We start from the raw sequence: 20,376 nt of genomic DNA on the forward strand, positions 1-20,376 counted from the left end.
ATTTATTGTGACGACCAAAGAATTTCTATATCACTTATGCAATAACAATAATAAATAGTTACTGAGGTCATGCAAGTCTACTTTAAAAAGACTTAATGTAAGGTCAAATTTGAAAAAAATGAAAGGTACCAACTTCTTGAGGAAAATTTGATCATATGCTTTTACTTTTTTTTTTACCTTTTTGGGTCCATTTTTGAAAAAAAAATGGTATAATTGACTATTCAATTGATTTTAATTTTAATTTTTGATGAAAGTTATTCGAGAATTACTTGTTGTGCCCAATGCATTCATGGCATTCATTTTCTCAAATTTTATTGAAAACAAATATTGAGACTTAAAAATAAAAATTTGCATTTGACAAATTTCATTATTATAAGATATAATTTTTGCATAATAAATTTAATTATATGTATATTCTGTCATATTTTTTTATGGTATATATGATTGTATATGTATGCTATTGTCTGAGGCTTTGACGTAGTGAAGGTAACATAATGGTATTCTTAAAACTGCACAAAAGTTTGAAGATGTGACACATGATTTCGATGTTTTTTCTCATGATAGGTAAGATCATTTGTGCAAGTATTGTGTAGATACTTAGATAAACCGTTAATATAAGTAGAAGCATGTATCATTAATTTCTTAATATGTTACAAACTGATGGAATGTTATGCGTTGTTCATATCAAACGGATATTAGTGTTTTACAGTTTGGAAACAGATCAATATTCAGCAGCAGTGATGGCATTATGTACTATTTTACTGCCTGAAAAAAAGATGGGGTCAGGTTTAAAATTATTTGTGCTGTTTTCAATTCTAACAATTTTAAATGGATATGAATATTATGATGACATGAGAGAAGTTAAACAAAAAATGCTGGAGAAGTACAATGTTGATGCCGTTCCGAAATCTGCTAGTAATGTGTCTCTTGTGGTGAACGCTACTTTGTATGTTATGGCTCTCAGTGGTTTGGATGAGAAACATCAAGTTCTATCGATGTCGGTATTTTGGATTATTAGTTGGCAGGATGTTATATTCAAATGGGACAACACGAAATATAAATCTGTAAAAGAAATGACAGTCAAAGTTAGAGACCTGTGGGTACCTGATGTTTTTGTCGTAAATGCTCTCAAGGATATGCGCGTTAGTCGTTTGGAGGAAAATGAATATGTGAATGCATTATCAGATGGACATATGACGTGGTATCCGTCAACAGAATTGATGACGTCATGCTCTGTGGATATTTCAAAATATCCCTTTGACATTCAAGTGTGCAGCATACGAATAGAATCCTGGTACCACAATAGTAAAGATTTTGTTTTAAATCCTGGAAATCCTGGAATCGATTTTTCTGAAAGTCATTTTCTAGAAAATGGAGAATGGAAAGTTACTAACTTAACATTATTTTCATATAACTATACGGATTATCTCGATAACACAACATTTTATACTGGAATTAAATATTTGATTACATTGAAGAGGAGATCTTCTTACCACCTGTTGACCACGGGTTTTCCATTTATTATCCTTATGTTTCTGAACACACTCTCTGTTATCATCCCGACGGAATGTGGAGAAAAATTAGGATTTTGTATGGCACAGTTTTTAACAGTTATTGTTTTTCTGACACTTGTTGCACAGTCAATGCCCGTTTCTTCACTTACAGTTTCATATTTTACATTAATTATTGCTTCGCAAATTTTAATCAGTGGATTTTCGACGTTAATTGTTGCTGTTAGCATTTATTTTCAAAATAAATCGGAAAACAAGAAACCGCCCTTGTTCCTGCAAATTGTGTTAACACCACTTCTTTATTTACAAAATGTGTTTAAAAATCCTGAAAAAGAAGACAATGAGGAACATGCAATAACATGGACGCATTTTGATGAAAGGGTAAACTGCATTTTACGAGTTGTTTTGTTTATCAATATCGGAGTTTCTATTTCACTGTATGCAATATTTGTACTGATCAATTGAAAGTAAGATAATAACCTGACTTTAGTAAGAACTGTATGATAGATATTGTTGAATTGAATTGAAGAACAAACCATGGAGTAATATAAATAAATAAATCTGGCAAAGAAATCAAACATTTACTGTCATAATTTAGCCCGACAATCATACTGACGCGTGTAAAAACAGTACTAACATTTAGACAACCACGGGACACATCATATGTTCAACTTAGTTAACATGGTAGGAAATAAAATATGTATAAAGCAAATAATTCGGGTAGACTTTGTAAGATGTAAAACCACCAACGCCTTGACTGAAAATTTTGAATCATACAAAAATGTATGAATGAAATTCAAAAAGGATGGCATATATTGCCCGTTCTCAAATATGTAGTACCTGTTTTGGTATATCCAAAGTACCGGTAACCATGTAAATAACAGTATATTGACATCCCGCTCTCAAATGTCTTTAAATTGAAAAACATTAACATCGAAAGCAGTGGGGACCAAGAATAGGTGGTGTGCGTCTTATTAATAAACGAATACACAAACTAGCCTAAATGTGTGAGAATGATTTATCACAAGTAAGAGAAGTTATCTCAACAATAAATACGCCATAAATTAAAAAAAAAAAACCATAAGAGCAAACATCTTAGTTTAGATCAGGTCGTTGATTTTCACAATTCATCATACCAGTGTTTTATAGCTTACTGTACGGGTTTTATTCATAGTGTAAATCAGTGTAAGGCCGTAAGGTGACCTGTAATTGATCACATCTTTGTCTTTTGGTCTATGGATATTGTCTCATTGACAATCATACCATACAATCATTTTAAAAGGCTAAAAACGCAATTTAGCTGCATTATATCAAATTTTTAGTATTTATAAAGAAAAAAAAATGAACGAATAAGCAGTGGTGTTAAATTGATGTCCTTAACTGCAGTCACGGTTTTCTCAAGATGTCAGACGAAGAACAAGTGAAAAAAAGTGTTCGGAAGGTACGCAAGAGGTAGAATCATTCTTAAGATTTTTTTTGTGTTAAAACACGTATACCTCGAAAGGGGGCAACATTGGAACGTATCTCGTGCAGAGGTTTTCGGTTCGACATGAACCTTTTTAAATAATTCATACGTCGTGAAATACCATAAACATTTTGAAAATCATTGTTATTATAAATAAATAAAGCTTAGCGGTTTATATAAAATAACTGCCATTGATTGAATTAATTTTAAAATCATATTATCAAATTCCTTTGAATATCATACAGGTATTGCCATACGGTAATAAATACGAAAATAAGTCTCACAAAACGATACAAAGGCCATATACACGCATTTTGAAAAATAAAAGAGGGATCATTCGAATTTTAAAGAGAATAATAATAATCCGCTATAGATAACGTAATGATAATATTGTTTTTGTATGTAAATCGGATTACTACGAGTGTAAAAGAATTAGGGATAAATGAGCACTCAGGTAATCCCACATACAAAAACATATCATTTGACAAGGATGAGACTTTGGCGAATCACAAGTCCTTCATGGCTTCAATGAACATTACATTGAACAGCAAACCTGAATACTTACCTTGCTTGTTATTGATACCGAAGCTTCATAAAATTCTGTACAAACAACGGTACATTGCCGACTGGATTCTTAAACAATGTGAAGAACTCAACCCTGTTTACCACCATTTCCCGTGTGAAATTGAAAACACGTCTAAACGACACAATCGATATTAAAATGGTAGCATACGCTATACATTTATTGATTTGGGATAGTGAACAAAAAGGTAAAACATGCTATACAGAGGAACAAGTAATCAGTATGCTGGAGTTTCTTATTGACAACATATGAGTCGGAGTTCCTTCAGACAGTCAGGATTCTACTTCGTCAAAATTATCTCCCCATTACGCCAGTTCATTTTTACAATCGTAAAAATGGAAGCCATTGTAGGGATGACGCGCTGCCAATTTAGCTCTTGGAAACCGATAAGTTTATCCGCATAGCACCATTACGATCCTTATATGCCAGTTGTATTTTAAAAGACAAATGTATCTACTAGCTAATGAGCATCAGTTAATGTACTTGTCTGCATTCAGTCAACTTAAAACTATTGTCTGATCGGTTGTCAGGTGGAATTTTCGAAAATTCATAAACATTTAAAAAAAATTTTAATTTAATATTTCGTGGAAGGGCAGACTAAAAAATTTCAGTGGTTGAAGACTATAAACCCTAGATATCACACACAAAAAATGAAGTTTTTTGGAAGATACGCATTTTTAAGATCCAACTTAAAAGTCTGTCGTCAAGTACTTTTAGTAAAAATTTGCTATTCGAACACACCTACTCTGTTTTTGTGATTCATTAGAAAGGTATTTCACTTGACCTATATATTTCATTTTTTTAGTACTGTGAATTTTTGATGTTATAAAGTCAACCTGTAGCCTTGATATATAAAAATGATAGAATCTGAAGCGAGATGATGTATCAAATACTTTTGCTTTTTACGTTTTCAAGACAAAGTATTCAACTCAAACACGCCCTAACATAAAAAGGTGCGCTCGATTTTCTCTTTTCGACGCAATTGTTACCCATTTTTTGGAATTTTTTCTTGAGTCACATAATGGAAGGGCAGAAACGAAAATTAAGGAACAAATAGATTGATATGTTCTCTGTCCGTGGTAATTTTTTTTGAAAAATCGGAGGTTATGCATTTTTAAGATCCAACTTAATAGACACCCATGTCGTCGACCTGATACTAATTGTTCTGCTTAATTATGTAATAGATAAATTGAAAACTTATGCAAATTGTGTTTTTATGATAAAATATTCCGTAATTTAGCCAAAAACTGTCATTTTATTTGTTTCTATTAACTTTTAAAATTTGAGTTACTACAGTAAACATTACAGTAAGCATTTATCGCCTTCTCTAACAAAGAGCTTCGATTCTTTTGTTCTATTTCAACTGGGTTTCCGCCTGCAGACACTTATCAAAAACAAGAAGATCAAAGAAGCCAGATCATTCAGACAATTCAAACTTTTCTGATTTGCTTGTATTAATATATTATCCGGGACTAGAAATTAAAGAAACAATAGACATATTTTAGACTTATACCTCAAATTTGACATAAGCGGTCATCTCCGTACCAGAATATATGACAAACGAGACGATTATAATTTTGAAATTATAAATCCCCCCACCTTAGCAGCAATATACTAACTTCACCTGCATATGGGATATACATTTCCCGACTCATTCAGTATTCCAGAGCTTGCAGCTACTACTCAAACTTTATAAAACGTCAACAGTGTCTGAGCAGAAAGTTAATGAACCAGGGTTATGTCAAGGAGCGTCTCGTCCTTTTTCTAAAAGAGTGCATCGGAAGATACCTATACCTTGTTGATAAATATTCCGTATCAACTTCACAATTAATACACGTTGGTCTTGAAGTATAGATTCTAGGTATGATTTGTTGGTGTGGTTCATAAGTGTTTCTCGTTTCTCGTTTTTTATATAGATTAGACCGTTGGTTTTCCTGTTTGAATTGTTTTACACTAGTCATTTTGGGGCCCTTTATAGCTTGCTGTTCGGTGTGAGCCAAGGCTCCGTGTTGAAGGCCAACTTTGACCATAATTGTTGACTTTTTACACATTGTGACTTGGATGGAGAGTTGTCTCATTGGCACTCATACCACATCTTATTTCTAATGACGTTGTTTATCATCTTAGTGGTTTTTTTTTTTTGTCTTTGTATATTTTTAACCTTTAATGTTTAGTTCTTTTTTGGGGAATATACTTTTGGCGTGAATCGGTATTTATATATCCCGCCATTGTGTTATTGTCCTATGGTAATTTTTGTATTCTTGTCTTTCAATTTTTCTTATGTACTTTGCCTATAGAGTGTCTATATGCCATTTTGTTTCCTTTGTTGAAATAGTTATTTGTTTTTTAAGTGATTAAGATTATAATACAATGTTGACTGCTGTACCCCAATCTTTGACATTTTTACCTTTTATGAAATTGAGAATGGAAATGGGGAATATGTCAAAGAGACAACAACCCGACCAAAGAGCAGACAACAGTCGACGGCCACCAATGGGTCTTCAACGCAGCGAGAAAATCCCGCACCCGGAGGTGGTCCTCAGCTGGCCCCTTAATGAAATTGTGTACTAGTTTAGTGAAAATGGACGTCACACTAAACTCCAAAACATATAAATGAACTAAAATTAAAAAACATACAAGACTAACAAAGACCAGAGGCTCCTGACTTGGGACAGGCGCAAAAATGCGGCGGGGTTAAACATGTTTTGGGAGATCTCAACCCTCCCCTATACCTCTAGCCAATGTAGAATAAAGAAACGCATAGTAATACGCACAGTAAAACTCAGTTTAAAAGAAGTCCGAGTTACCTATTATGTATGTTTGTTTAGCTCACACATTGTCAATATAATGAAATTCTATGCGACTGTCTTAAAAGTGAGAGGTTTAGCTAGCAATAAAACCAAGTTTAATCTACCATTTTCTACATAAGTTAATGCCTGTACCTAGTCAGGAAGTATAACAGTTGTTTTCCAATCGTTTAATGTTGATGAGATTTTGATTTTGCCATTTGATAAAGGACTTTCCGTTTTCAATTTTCCTTGGAGTTCGGTATTTTTGTTGTTTTACTTTTAAAAGGCAAATAACTAATCTGTTGAAGATATTATTATAGGTATTTATTCAATTGAATACACAAAATCTACAGCAAACAGATAATCAAGGGTTGAGTGAGGTATGTTAATATGGTCACCTAATTTTCACCAATTCGGTAATAAATCTATACTATATAGGTGTCCGTTTTGCTATGCAGGATGTATAAAAACGCAGACCCGTCAATTCGATATAGGGACGTTAAATCAGATGATTCGTGGAGGGAGAGTGTCACTCTCTCTCTCTCTGCACAAAACGAACCATATCAACAAGACTTTGAGCGATCCATATGTGCAATTCTGTCCCTATCTAACATTAACAGTGGTATTCTTTATCCCCCGCTCATCTCGGTCGACCCACATTGCAGAACATATGCGTATTGGATTAATTGTGTTCTCTCACTGCATATTCATGAAATATTTGTTACTAGAAGTTAATCAATCAACAATTATCCTTCGTAGAGTAAACTCTTTGATTAACTCGTCAAGTATACAGGTTTTATTCTGTCTACCGTCACAACATACACTGGAATTGATACATAGGTGAGAAGAAAAGAAAACTAGATGTGTCGGAACGACACGAATGGCCCCGTCTCAAAAAGTTGAAAAATCTGCAATTTCAACAACACATGTGGACACAAACATGCATGGATAGTATCAAGCTTTCAAGACCAATACTAGTTTGATGAAAAATTTCCTTGATCAATGAGTAATTAAATTTCAAACTATCAGCAAACAGGAAGTGGATGTACTGCAGATCTAACAAGATGTGTTGAAACGACATGAAAATCAGCATAGCGGAACGAAACATAACTTGATCTGTAACTCATCATGGTAGTCTCACATATCAAAAATTAGCGCAAAATCTGAAGGCGTATAGAAAAAAAGTCCGTAAAACTGTGATTTTCAACAATTTTCAAAGTCTTAAACCCTTAATTTCGGCAAAAATCAGCGGAGCAGAACTAAACTTAAACTTGATCTGTAACTCATCATGGTTAACTTACATACCAAAAATCAGCCCAATATCTGAAGGCGTTTAGAAAAAAAGTCTGTATAACTGTGATTTTCAACAATTTATCAAAGTCCAAAGCCCGTAATTTCGGCAAAAATTAGCGGAGCGGAATGAAACTTAAACTTGATCTGTAACTCATCATGGTTAACTCACATACCAAAAATCAGCCCAATATCTGAAAGCGTTTAGAAAAAAAGTCCGTATAACTGTGATTTTCAACAATTTATCAAAGTCCAAAGCCCGTAATTTCCGCAAAAATTAGCGGAGCGGAACGAAACTTAAACTTGATCTGTCACTCATCATTGTTCACTCACATACCAAAAATCAGCCCAATATATGAAGGCGTTTAGAAAAAAATTTCCGTATAACTGATTTTCAAGAATTTATCAAAGTCCAAACCCCGTAATTTCGGCAAAAATTAGCGGAGCAAAACGAAACATAACTTGATCTGTCACTCATCATTGTTAACTCACGTACCAAAAATCAGCCCAATATCTGAAGGCGTTTAGAAATAAAGTCCGTATAACTGTGATTTTCAACAGTTTATCAAAGTCCAAAGCCCGTTATTTCCGCAAAAATTAGCGGAGCGGAATGAAACTTAAACTTGATCTGTAACTCATCATGGTTAACTCACATACCAAAAATCAGCCAAATATCTGAAGGCGTTTTGAAAAAAAGTCCGTATAATGGTTTGTTGCGGAATGACGAAATGACGGAATGACGGAATGACAGAATGACGGAATGACGGACAAGGGTAAAACTATGTGGCCCCGACAACTTTGTTGCGGAGCCATAAAAATGCATGCAGCAAATCTGAAATGTTCATTTAAATTGTTGAGTTTTTAAAAAAATGTATTTATCTCAATATTTCGACTTAGGATAAACAACAGAATTGACAAAATTGTGTCATATTTAATAAGGTAAACAAGTAGCTTTTGTGTATTTTCCGAGTAAAATACTTTTTTTTAAATGTTTTTAATAAAGAAACATTTGCCGAATTTCCGATTTTCTAATTTTTGATTCCGTAACTTTGTTGCGGGGCCATAAAAATGCATGCAGCAAATCTGAAATGTTCATTTAAATTGTTGAGTTTTAAAAAAAATGTATTTATCTCAATATTTCGACTTAGGATAAACAACAGAATTGACAAAATTGTGTCATATTTAATAAGGTAAACAAGTAGTTTTTGTGTATTTTCCGAGTAAAATACTTTTTTTAAATGTTTTTAATAAAGAAACATTTGCCGAATTTCCGATTTTTACATCGCGATGACCTTGAGGTCATCCCGATGTATTGCTATCGCCTAGATTTCCATTATGTAAATTAGTTTTGGGTTTGTAACCGATCTATAAACATGATAAATACGCGCACATAAACGAGTGCAAAATAACATTCCTTATCGTTTGATATAAATACATCTCTTCAATGAATACTGATAAAAATATTTTTGTTTACAACATAAATTAATAATATGAAAATGTTTTGTAGTTAGATATATATATATAAGTAAAAAATCATTGATAATATCAATGCACACGTACCAAAAAATTGTGTTAAAGCATGCGGAAGAATATCTCAAAGAACGTTTTGTGAAAATACCGTCAAGGACCGGTAACTCTGTAATTGATTTTGCGGGAAAATATGAATGCCTACTCGTATCCAATCTTAGAAAAATCGAATTTTTACAGAAAAGTGTCCACCATGCACTTGCATTGCACTATTTTTAGAATAGTAGAATAGAATGATATACAAATGGATTCAAATCATATATATATGTAACTGTTATTTTAATATAATATAAATAACAACTCAGTGTATACTGATTTGTATCACTACAATATAATAGTTATTACGGTGAAGTTGAATTTCCTGTCATTTATTCATCATCCACGCACGAACTTGTCTCAGAAAAAAATATATCTCTGTACATTAACCTCAGTTTTAGGTAAAGAGATATGTTGTTTTTTTCTGAGACAAGTGCTTTTGACCATCCTCAAGAACTTGTGGTCATCCGATGTTCAGTACTTCAGTACTTTGATTTAATTTTTGATTCCTTTACTTTGTTGCGAGGCCATAAAAATGCATGCAGCAAATCTGAAATGTTCATTTAAATTGTTGAGTTTTTAAAAAAATGTATTTATCTCAATATTCCGACTTAGGATAAACAACAGAATTGACAAAATTGTGTCATATTTAATAAGGTAAACAAGTAGCTTTTGTGTATTTTTTCGAGTAAAATACTTTTTTTTTAAATGTTTTTAATAAAGAAACATTTGCCGAATTTCCGATTTTCTAATTTTTGATTCCGTAACTTTGTTGCGGGGCCATAAAAATGCATGCAGCAAATCTGAAATGTTCATTTAAATTGTTGAGTTTTTAAAAAAATGTATTTATCTCAATATTTCGACTTAGGATAAACAACAGAATTGACAAAATTGTGTCATATTAATAAGGTAAACAAGTAGCTTTTGTGTATTTTCCGAGTAAAATAATTTTTTTTAAATGTTTTGAATAAAGAAACATTTGCCAAATTTCCGATTTTCTAATTTTTGATTCCGTAAATTTTAACAGTTGCGGACAAGAAAATCACGCGTGTATTTTCAGTTACGAACACATGTCTTCACTAAACGATAACTCCTGTACTTGATATGTGCTAGTTTTGTTTTAGTTTTCCAGTTTTATATGTACGACGATAAATTTTCAGAAAAATGATTTTAATTCTTACGAACTTTAAAAATCTTATTTTTTATTGATTTCCGTCCGTCATCTTCGGATGTCCGTAACTGCAGTAAATATAAGGTTAAGAAAATGTCCTCTAAGCACGTTTATACACATTTATTACAAATCTATAATGCATTATCGACAAATAATATTTCCTTTAGTGATTGTTGATTCAAGCTAATTAATTAACTTTCTTGCCGAAGTTAACCGGTGTGTGACATTGCTAAACAATCAACACAGATTCGTGGTGCGTGAAAAATAAGTGAATTGATGAAGCGATGTTAACTTTTTTTTATATTTACTACGCGGTCACATTTGTTGATTAAACTTTGCCATAACATTGCTATATGATTGGTGCATTTAATTTGTTCTTTAATAATCAAGTATTACTATTTACCTTCCAGTGCACGTTTATTCACATTTTTATGCCCCCCGCACCTAAAAGTTGGGGCATATTGTTTTACCCCTGTCAGGGTCAGGGTTTTAATTTTTTGCTCACCGTTCCGAAGGAACGGTGAGCTTTAGCCATCACTTGGCGTCCGTCGTCGTCCGTCGTCGTCGTCGTCGTCGTCCGTCTGGTGTAAACTATTTAAAACATCTTCTCCTCTGAAACTACTGAACCAATTCCAACCAAACTTAAGCTGAATGATCCTTAGGGTATCTAGAATAAAGTTTGTGTTGTATTTTCTGTTTCATAAAAAAACATGGCCGCCATGGCTAAAAATAGAACATAGGGGTAAAATGCAGTTTTTGGCTTATATCTCAAAAGCCAAAGCAGTTAGAGCAAATCTGACACGCGGTAAAAGTGTTCATTAGGTAAAGTTCTATCAGCCCTGAAAATTTCAGATGAATCTAATAACCCATTGTTGGGTTGCTGTCACTAAATTGGTAATTTTAAGGAAATTTGGCAGTTTTGGGTTATTATCTTGAATAGTATTAATGATAAAGATAAACTGTGAACAGCAAATATGTTCAGCAAAGTAAGATCTACAAATAAGTTATATGACTAAAATTGTTAACTGACCCCTTAAAGAGTTATTGCCCTTTAAGGACAATTTTACACAATTTGTTTATCATGTTTTCTTATTTTAAAAAATCTTCTCCTCTGAAACCACTGAACCAATTCCAACCAAACTTAAGCTGAATGATCCTTAGGGTATTTACAATAATGAGTGTGTTTTATTTTCTGTTTCGTCAAAAAACATGGCCGCCATGGCTAAAATTAGAACATAGGGGTAAAATGCAGTTTTTGGCTTATATCTCAAACACTTAAGCAAATAGGGCAAATCTGATGAGAGGTTCAAATGTTCATTAGGCCAAGTTCTATCAGCCATGAAATTTTCAGATGAATCTAACAGTCCATTGTTGAGTTGCTGCCACTAAATTGGTAATTTTAAGGAATTTTGCAGTTTTTGGTTATTATCTTGAATATTATTAATGATAAAGATAAACTGTGAACAGCAAAAATGTTCAGGAAAGTAAGATCTACAAATAAGTTTATATGACCAAAATTGTCAAATGTTTCCTTAAGGAGTTATTGCCCTTTAAAGACAATTTTTCACAATTTGTTCATCTAGTTTGCTTACTTTAAAAAATCTTCTCCTTTGAAAATGATGAATCAATTTCAGCCAAACTTGGGCTTAAGAGTTTCAGAGTATCTAGTATAAATTTTGTATTTTATTTTCTTGTACGTCAAGAAACATAGCCACTATGGCTAAAATGGAACATAGGGGTAAAATGTATTTCTTTGCTTTTGAAGAAAATATGACAGATATAAAGAACATTTCAATGGAATTTTTAAGCCACTCATTAATATATATTAAAAAGCAAAAATAATCATTGATGAAAGATTTAAGCAAACAATTACAGGTAAGCGATTCATGCTCTTGAGAGCCTCTTGTTATTTATATTTGCTCTTTTGGGAGATAGTTGAACTTTGTTTTTTTTTGGAGCATAAACTTGCATAAGAGGTGCATAGCGTTTCCGGATAACTCCTCCTACAGTGAACCATAGACATATGTGCTCCCATGCTCATCTTTGTGTATTTTAAAATAGCACTATGCATCTGCAGGGGCATCATTTGTGTCTCCCAGACACAATAATATCTCAAAGAAAGTCCTACATTGACTTTGTTATAATACAGTTACTTCAGAGTGGAGTAAGGGGGCATTACTTTGTCTAGTTTGCCTGATTAAGTTGTGTCAGACACAGACAATGAATTTGAGAACTTTGCTAAGTTTAATATGCAATTTATCAATTACTCCTGACCATCTTCCTTAAAAGTCAGATGTAGATGTTATCAGCAAATACTGCTGAATTGGTATTCTAGTTTCATCACTGTTTTCCCTCGCACTTGCGCTATGCGTTGGCCGAAATTCTAACAATAGGTCTCGAGATTTGGTCACTGCATACGGAAAAATATCGCCGAATTTGAGTTTGAGAAGACAATAATTCAATAGCACTTACATTTCTTTAGATTTTGATATGATAAATGATTTTATTTTACAAGAAAGTCCACGCAAACTTGTTTTATAGTAAAACGTTGTCATTCAAGTATAAAAAAACATATTTAACTTTTTGTTTTGAAATTTAAAGTATCATATGACTTTAACCCTAGGTACGGCCGTTAATGCAAAAGTTAACAAAATAAATAATGAAATTTGCAGTATTGTATCAAAATGTCTTCAACAATAATTTGAAGCGCTTTATCAACTTTATAGAATATACAAAAGCAATTTAAGATGTAATTCTCAAATAATTTAAAAAAACTGCATTCATCTGAAATTCTTTGATTTATTTATTTACGATATGAATACTTGTCAACAAAATTCAAGACATGAATATGTAAATTTAAGGTCAATGAGTGAATTTTTTAAGTCGTCATGAAACCACAACACACATACTTGCAAGTGCTTTTGGAAGCAAATGATATGATATCTCATTCAAACAATCATAAAATCTAAATGTAGCATCACTTAATAAAAATAAAAGTTAAGAATCTGTAATTGTTATAAAAATGTATGTAATAGTATGCTTATTCTTACTTTCCACTTCACTACACAACAAACAGAAGTTAATGCCATAGTGAAGTGTTAACACTCAAGTTGTGCAAAACCAAGTACTTTTCGTGAGCTCGGATTAATTCCAGGTGCTTAATTACACCTACCCGACACTAAAGAATGAGATTCATACAAAAATGAATTTTTTAAGGAAAAAAAGTGTAACAAAGTCAGATCTCTTTCGAAAGCATTTTGTTTTGCTGTTTGTAAAAATTGGATGAATTATGTTGCCAACATATTTTTCTAACTTCAATACATAAAACATTTAAAATAAAACGTAAACATGTAAGAGTTATATTTACTTTGTTCTCTTTTTTCGCATTTTAAGATACTTTTTTCCATCATCTGAATTTATTCATGCATAATTTAATTTTGGATGTAACGCGTCTTCTGATTGGCTGACGGTGTTTTGTTTATCAGCTCATAGACATAATTTTGTCATTTGACCGTGACGTCTTCAACGTTTTTTCATGATTTACTCCGTTTTAAAATGGAATTTAGAATTAAATTATAAGGAATGACTGTAATATTTTTTCTGTCTATTCTAAATAACATAAAAAAAAATGTGGTGCACACTTTAAAATAACCCGCTACGCAGGTTATTCAGTGTGCACCACATTATTGATGTTATTTCTTCATAGACAGAAAAAATATTACAGTCATTCTTTAAATGGACGCAAGAGGTATTTTTTTTTATATTCAGCGATAGAAATAAAGTTTCTTGTTTAAGAAAAGGGATTTTAACAACTTTCATGTCGATTCTTAATAGATCAGTCAATGAAAATTAAAAAGTTCTGTTGCAGCAAAATACTATTCATATCTTAAAATGATAAACTTGGTAACATTTGGCATACAAATTTAGCTCGTTAAACCATAACTGAAAATCGAAAACATGATGCATTTATCTCCTTGAGTATCTGATATATCACTGATTGAATTCTTTCAAAATAGGCGAACATTTGTATAGAAAACACACGTTCTAAAATATGCCTTAAAATCATCAAATATCAAGTTTCAAATCCATTGATTTATTGTTAAATAACTCTGAATTTCAAGGATGAGTTCACATAGTCTTCTAATATAATTCCAGATGGTCCATTTCATTAATATCATCCTTTCAATCATATTTTATATCATTAATTAAGTCTCCCAAACAAAGTTTGGAGACTTATTGTTTTTGCTCAGTTCTTATTATTTTTCTTCTTCTTCTTCTTTTTCTTCCGCCGCTTTAAAGATGAACTTGTCCGCAGCGGTTCTCCAAAACCGCTTGTCAGATTTACTTAGGGTTTCATAAAATATGAGACTAACATGTCTAGGGGAGCCATCCATCTTTCGTTTGTGCACTGGGGTCTATTTAGGGGTATTTTTTGGGGCATAAAGAAGGGAGGGGTTTACTATAGAACCCTATGGGATTTTATTTTTTTAAATTTTCAAATGACTATAACTTGAAAACAGTAAGTGATAGACACACGCGGTCTTCAGTAATGATCACAGGACAATCAAACAAATCAAATAAATTATAGGGTGAGTCCCTGGAGGTCACCCCCATCCCCCTTCAATTTGAGAATGTGCTTTTATCTTGTAAACGGTCGAGATCCCCACCCCTAAACCATATATATTCATGTATGGGACAATAAAACAAATCAAACGGAATATAGGGGGAGTCCCTGGGGGTCACCCCACCCCCTCCTGAATGAGAACTTGTAAACGGTCGCGATCCCTACCCTTAAACCACATATATTCTTGTAAGGGACAATAAAAAAATCAAATGAAATATAGGGGAAGACCACGGGGGTCAACCCCACCCCCTTTTAAAAAAAAAAAACAACTTGTAAACGGTCGAGATTTCCACCCCGAAACCATATATATTCTTGTATGGGACAATAAAACAAATCAAATGAAATATAGGGGAAGTACACGGGGGTCACCCCAACCCCCATCTTTTTGAAAACTTTGTAAACAGTCGAGGTCCCCAACCCGAAACCATATATATTCTTGTATGGGACAATAAAATAAAACAAATGAATTATAGGGGAAGTCCCCCACCCCCTTCTTTTTGAAAACTTGTAAACAGTCGAGGTCCCCACCCCAACCCATATATATGCTTGTACGGGACAATAAAACAAATCATATGAAATTTAGGGGGAGTCCCTGGGGATCACCCCCACCCCCTCCTGTTTGAGAACTTGTAAACGGTCGAGATCCCCACCCCTAAACCATAAATATTCTTGCAGGGACAATAAAACAAATCAAATGAAATAAAGGAGAAGTCCACGGGGGTCATCCCCACCTCCCTTTTTTTGAAAACTTGTAAACAGTTGAGATCCCCACCCCTAAACCATATATATCCTTGTATGGGACAAACAAACAAATCAAACGAAATAAAGGGAGAGTCCCCTTGGGATCACAACCCCACCCCTTTTGAGAACTTGTAAACGGTCGAGATCAAATCCCCTAAACCATATATATTCCTGTTCGTCATTTCAAGAAGATTTGAATGACATACAGGGTCAATCCCTAGGCGTCACTTATGCATATCACTTTACTAGATCAAACCAATTTGTACTCGACTTACCCAATGTTAGGCGACCATGGGAATGACGAATTATGGGAGCTTTGTCAGGGAGACTTCGTAACAGCATCCTGTTACAATTATTTCTTGTTGCATAAGCATTCCGATTTGATTTCTCTGGACTATGCAATGCAATGACAATACATTATCAATTTTATAAAATGTATATCCATATACCAGGATATTCGTTGTGCATTAGACGTTTCGATTCTGGTAGCATTATATTTAAAAGAAAAGGTGTATATATATGTTGTTGTCATCTTATTGAGTCTTTACATATTCTCTCAATATTGATATCATATCGATTTGTTGTGCGTACAACACAATCTATTCGTGGTTATTTGCAAATATTCAGATGTCAAAGGTATTAATATAACAATTGTTGTGATTAAAATTAAACTGAGAAATTGAGGTTTTGTCAAGTCAAAGGTTCTTTACTTTACTGAAAATGTTGTCTTCAATAAGTTGATGTATTTGTTGTTAAGAAGTTAAAAACATTCTTAATTTCAATTAATCCCTGGTTATAATTTTCATCAATCACTTTTCAATCTGGGCTAGCTCCTAAATATTCATCTTCATGAACAAAATCCTTTTTTTTCATTTTAACTGTTAAATTTTCTTTTTGTTGTACATACTCCTGTATAGTTACTATTTGTCTCTTAAGTCAAGTCTTATAGATTTATTACCTCTAAATATATTACAGAGAAAAGAATCCAAAGGAGGGACATATATTTTGGATTTCTTTTAAACACAAGACTTTAATTTAATGATGTTATTTTTTTTTTATTCTCCCGGCCATCTTTGTTGCTGATGTTATTTATAATTTGTATGTTTTTGCTATTCCTTGGACATCGGATAATCGTAAAGTACTGTTCTTTTCCAAAAATGTCTTCATTCGCTTGTATGGTATTAGGGCTACATGTATATCCTGACGCATTCCACTTTTCAAGTCAGATGGAACTCAATTTGAACCAAACCGTTATTCCACTTATGCCTCTAATGATTTTTCATCTGACCACAGAGATGCCTGTTCAGTAAATACATTTTCATGCGTTATCTATTTCAAATAGAATTACGTCATTTTCTTACCAACATTTAATTTAAAAAAATAAAAAAAAAAACGATATATGGTATGATTGCCAATGAGCCAATTTCGCACTAGAGACCACATGCCGCACATGTGTTACACGACGTGTGCCACTAATAGAGAAGGATCAACTTTCCCTGCATGTATACCGGAGATAATCCTCAGTTGTTGTTGGGGTTTGTGTTTCTTTAGTTTTCTAAGTAGTGTGTTTGGACTTTTTTCTGAATTCGTTTTTTGCCATGACAGCTTCTCTTCGACTTTTGAGTTATCTCTAGCCTCTTTTTTAAAGGAGGTTGTTTAAGGTTTGTAAGCTATCCAATACCCCTCATTATTATAATTAATGGAATATTTGAAAATGAAAATCGGGACAAGGTAGGAAATGTTATATAACAGAAATTTCGAATTGAAACAATGAGACATCTGCTGCTTAAAGGTCGTAAGGTGAAAGCTTTTTCCATTTTTTGGAAAGGATTGGAATAATAAACCGGAAAAGTGTCAAGAGTCTCCAATGATATACCTAACAACATACTATCAGATTTTATTTTTATTTTTCGTTATATTATTTTCCGAATTTGTAAGAGAATATTTTTTTATGACGCAACTGCAGATTTGTGAAGTGAAGTGGGTATTTGTAAACAAAGTCAAAATACTGTTTTTTCTACCTTTTATGTCTTTGTAATTAACTGTATTCTCCTTTTATTGGCTAATTTGATTTGAATATTGGTTCAAAACTATCTAGAAATTAATTGAAACATGGTTCCATTTTTCTATAAAAAGCAATCAAATGAGAAATAAATTAGTATACCAATCGATATAATTTTCTGGACGTGATAACTAAATAGAATAAAAATTTAAAGAATAAATTATTGTCCCCGCCGCTCAAGCCCCTGTGATATAGTTATAATCTTCGTTCGTCCGTTTGTTTGTCCGTCCTTCAGTCGTCCGTCCGAAACATAACACTATTCCAAGACCGTTTGACCTTCCATACATGGTAGGATTATGTGTCAACCTATTCTCTAGACTATACTTTACCTTCAGTTTGATTTTACAATTTTTACAGGAGTTATGTGAATTTGACCGGGTATTTTTTTTTTTACTATCGTACGACAACGACACCTTGTGAACGCTAGTTTCTTTATATATATTTTTGTCGATCTCTCCGCTTGGTATCATTCCAGTAAACATTTTACTCAATCAGTAAACTTTTCCTGCCGTCGAAGTCATCGATGTTGTGGTCCGACTGTACATATACATTTTGAGATTGTTATTAATTTCCAATAAAGGAACATATAAAATATTGCTACTAAAATTGTCAGATTGAACATTTTTGGGCAAAGCTTCAGAAAATATACATTGAGCACAAAACACAGTGACCAGTATTTCAGCGTTATGATTTAAATCTTCTAACTTCAATAACAGATTTGATCATATTCAGAATCAAAGACAAATGTATTATAACTTTTGCATTAAAACAAATAACCATTTTATAAAGACTAGATCATATCTACAAATTCATTAAATACATTTGTATGTCGCAAATGTTGCAGATCAATAAATCTTTTCTAAAAAAGGAGTGCTAAACTTTGATCTCTGACTTGTAGTATCTAAACGATTATCAAAAGAAATGAATTACCGAAAAAGATTACGTCAGAGAAATGTCAAATAGTCTGTTTAATTGATTGCAGAGGTCGTGCATGCCCATTTTTTCAAATTTGAATATTACACAGCTTATTAAAGTATAAGTAACAGATTTAGAGTTTGCCGTTCATTCCATACACTTTTAAAGTAATTGCAAAGTTGTTGATTGTAAAAGCTTGTATTTTAACAACATTCACAGACGTATGGATTTAAAAATCAATTTTCTCCTAATAATTGTGTGGCATGCATTTCTTGTAGGTAAGGCTTTTCACTTGTAGTAAAATAAAAAAAAATATTAAGAAATTGCTAAAAAAAAAGATATATAATCAACATCCGTGTTATGTAGGTTATAAATTTACTTAGAATTTTGCATCATTTTACCTATTTTAAAATGAACAAATTAAAACCATTAATAAAAGAAAAGAAAAGATACGAAAAACATAAAGAAACAACTACAACAGGCATTTAGTTATATTGGTAAGATATAGCCAAAAAACTTTCTTTCAGTTGGCATCGAAAGAGATAAGACTAAATATTTTATAAAAAAAAAAAAAAAAAATAAATTATTACTACTTAAAGGGGCATTGGCTACGAAGTTTACAAAAAAATCAAAATATTTCTTTTATTATTTTTTTGAATATCTATAGCAGGATCTGTTAACCCTTGCGGAGCACCTGAGATCACCCCCGGGTTTGATGGGTTCGGGTTGTTTAGTCTTTAGTTTTCTTTGTTGTGTTTTGTGTTCTGTTGTTTATCTTTTCGTCGTTTTTCGTTTGCCATGGCATTTTGTTTGTTTTCGACTTGAGTTTGAATGTCCCCCTTCGGTATCTTTCGACTCTTCTGTAAAAGCGAATATTAAAAATTTCGCTTTTCGCAGTCAGTTTTTGTTCCATGATGTCAAAAAAAAAGCTTATGAAAAAACGATGATGTATCATTATTGACTTGCAGCCACCGGGAATATCTCTTTTGTTGACTGATTCTGCCCACAACAAATCAATCAAATACAGGTAAAACTTCGATTTACCTAATTCTTCAATCTATGACATGACATAGAAAAAACTTAGAAAAACGTCATTATACGATTGCACGTGCTTGTCTGTGTATCTATATTCATTTTATTTTACATCAGGTCATATGAACTACGGAATTCTCCGGAGATCATCTCGATGGTTAATCAGATGGCGTCTATTCTAGAATACACTCGAAATGTTGTACATTATAACGACTCCATGCATTGTAAATGTTTCTTTATGACTTTTTGTAATTTAGACAGACGTTTTAGTATGTTTTTAATAAATATGAAATTTCGAAACGTTTGAACTCGCATACATAGTTCTAAACTGTTACCTGCATGATTTCAAAACATACAAGTTCATCTTAAATAAAACATTTCACTTTTGTTTGATGGTTCAAAATGTTATCAATCTCACGTTACTTAAATGTCTTGAAAGAAAGGAAAACATTTTATTCGATCACCATGAATATTTTCCAATTAGTTTCGTAAAAGATTTTTTGGTGGATAGTTTTGTCCCATTGGCAATCATACCACATTTCCTTATTTTTATATGTATGATAAAAATTGACAATCTTTTCACTATTTAGGTGAAAAAATACAACCGTGCAGATAAGATAAAATAAAAAA

At 32.6% G+C, this 20,376-nt stretch overlaps 3 protein-coding genes across 4 annotated transcripts in view; all 3 read left to right on the forward strand.

Moving 5' to 3' along the window:
• LOC127737801 (neuronal acetylcholine receptor subunit alpha-10-like) overlaps positions 1 to 20,376 on the forward strand; it is a 151,292-nt gene that overhangs the window by 13,570 nt on the left and 117,346 nt on the right. Inside the window, exon 1 of one of the 2 annotated variants that reach the window (XM_052248730.1) lies at positions 18,825 to 18,881. The exons of the other annotated variant lie outside the window; for it this stretch is intronic. The gene's annotated coding sequence lies outside the window, so the exon portion shown is untranslated. Of the gene's footprint in view, positions 1 to 18,824; positions 18,882 to 20,376 lie in introns of those variants that run through there. 2 annotated transcript variants of the gene reach the window in all.
• LOC127737803 (neuronal acetylcholine receptor subunit alpha-7-like) overlaps positions 677 to 20,376 on the forward strand; it is a 78,158-nt gene continuing 58,458 nt past the window's right edge. The window contains exon 1 of the mRNA XM_052248733.1: positions 677 to 750. The gene's annotated coding sequence lies outside the window, so the exon portion shown is untranslated. The remainder of the gene's footprint in view (positions 751 to 20,376) is intronic.
• Positions 813 to 3,533, forward strand: LOC127699270 (neuronal acetylcholine receptor subunit alpha-7-like). The gene is made up of 2 exons (XM_052203020.1): positions 813 to 1,892; positions 3,525 to 3,533. The coding sequence occupies exons 1-2, from the start codon at positions 852 to 854 to the stop codon at positions 3,531 to 3,533; spliced, it is 1,050 nt and encodes a 349-aa protein (XP_052058980.1). The 5' UTR covers positions 813 to 851.

The sequence above is a fragment of the Mytilus californianus genome, unplaced genomic scaffold, assembly GCF_021869535.1.
Source record: "Mytilus californianus isolate M0D057914Y unplaced genomic scaffold, xbMytCali1.0.p SCAF_4, whole genome shotgun sequence".
In the NCBI taxonomy this organism is placed as follows: Eukaryota; Metazoa; Mollusca; class Bivalvia; order Mytilida; family Mytilidae; genus Mytilus; species Mytilus californianus.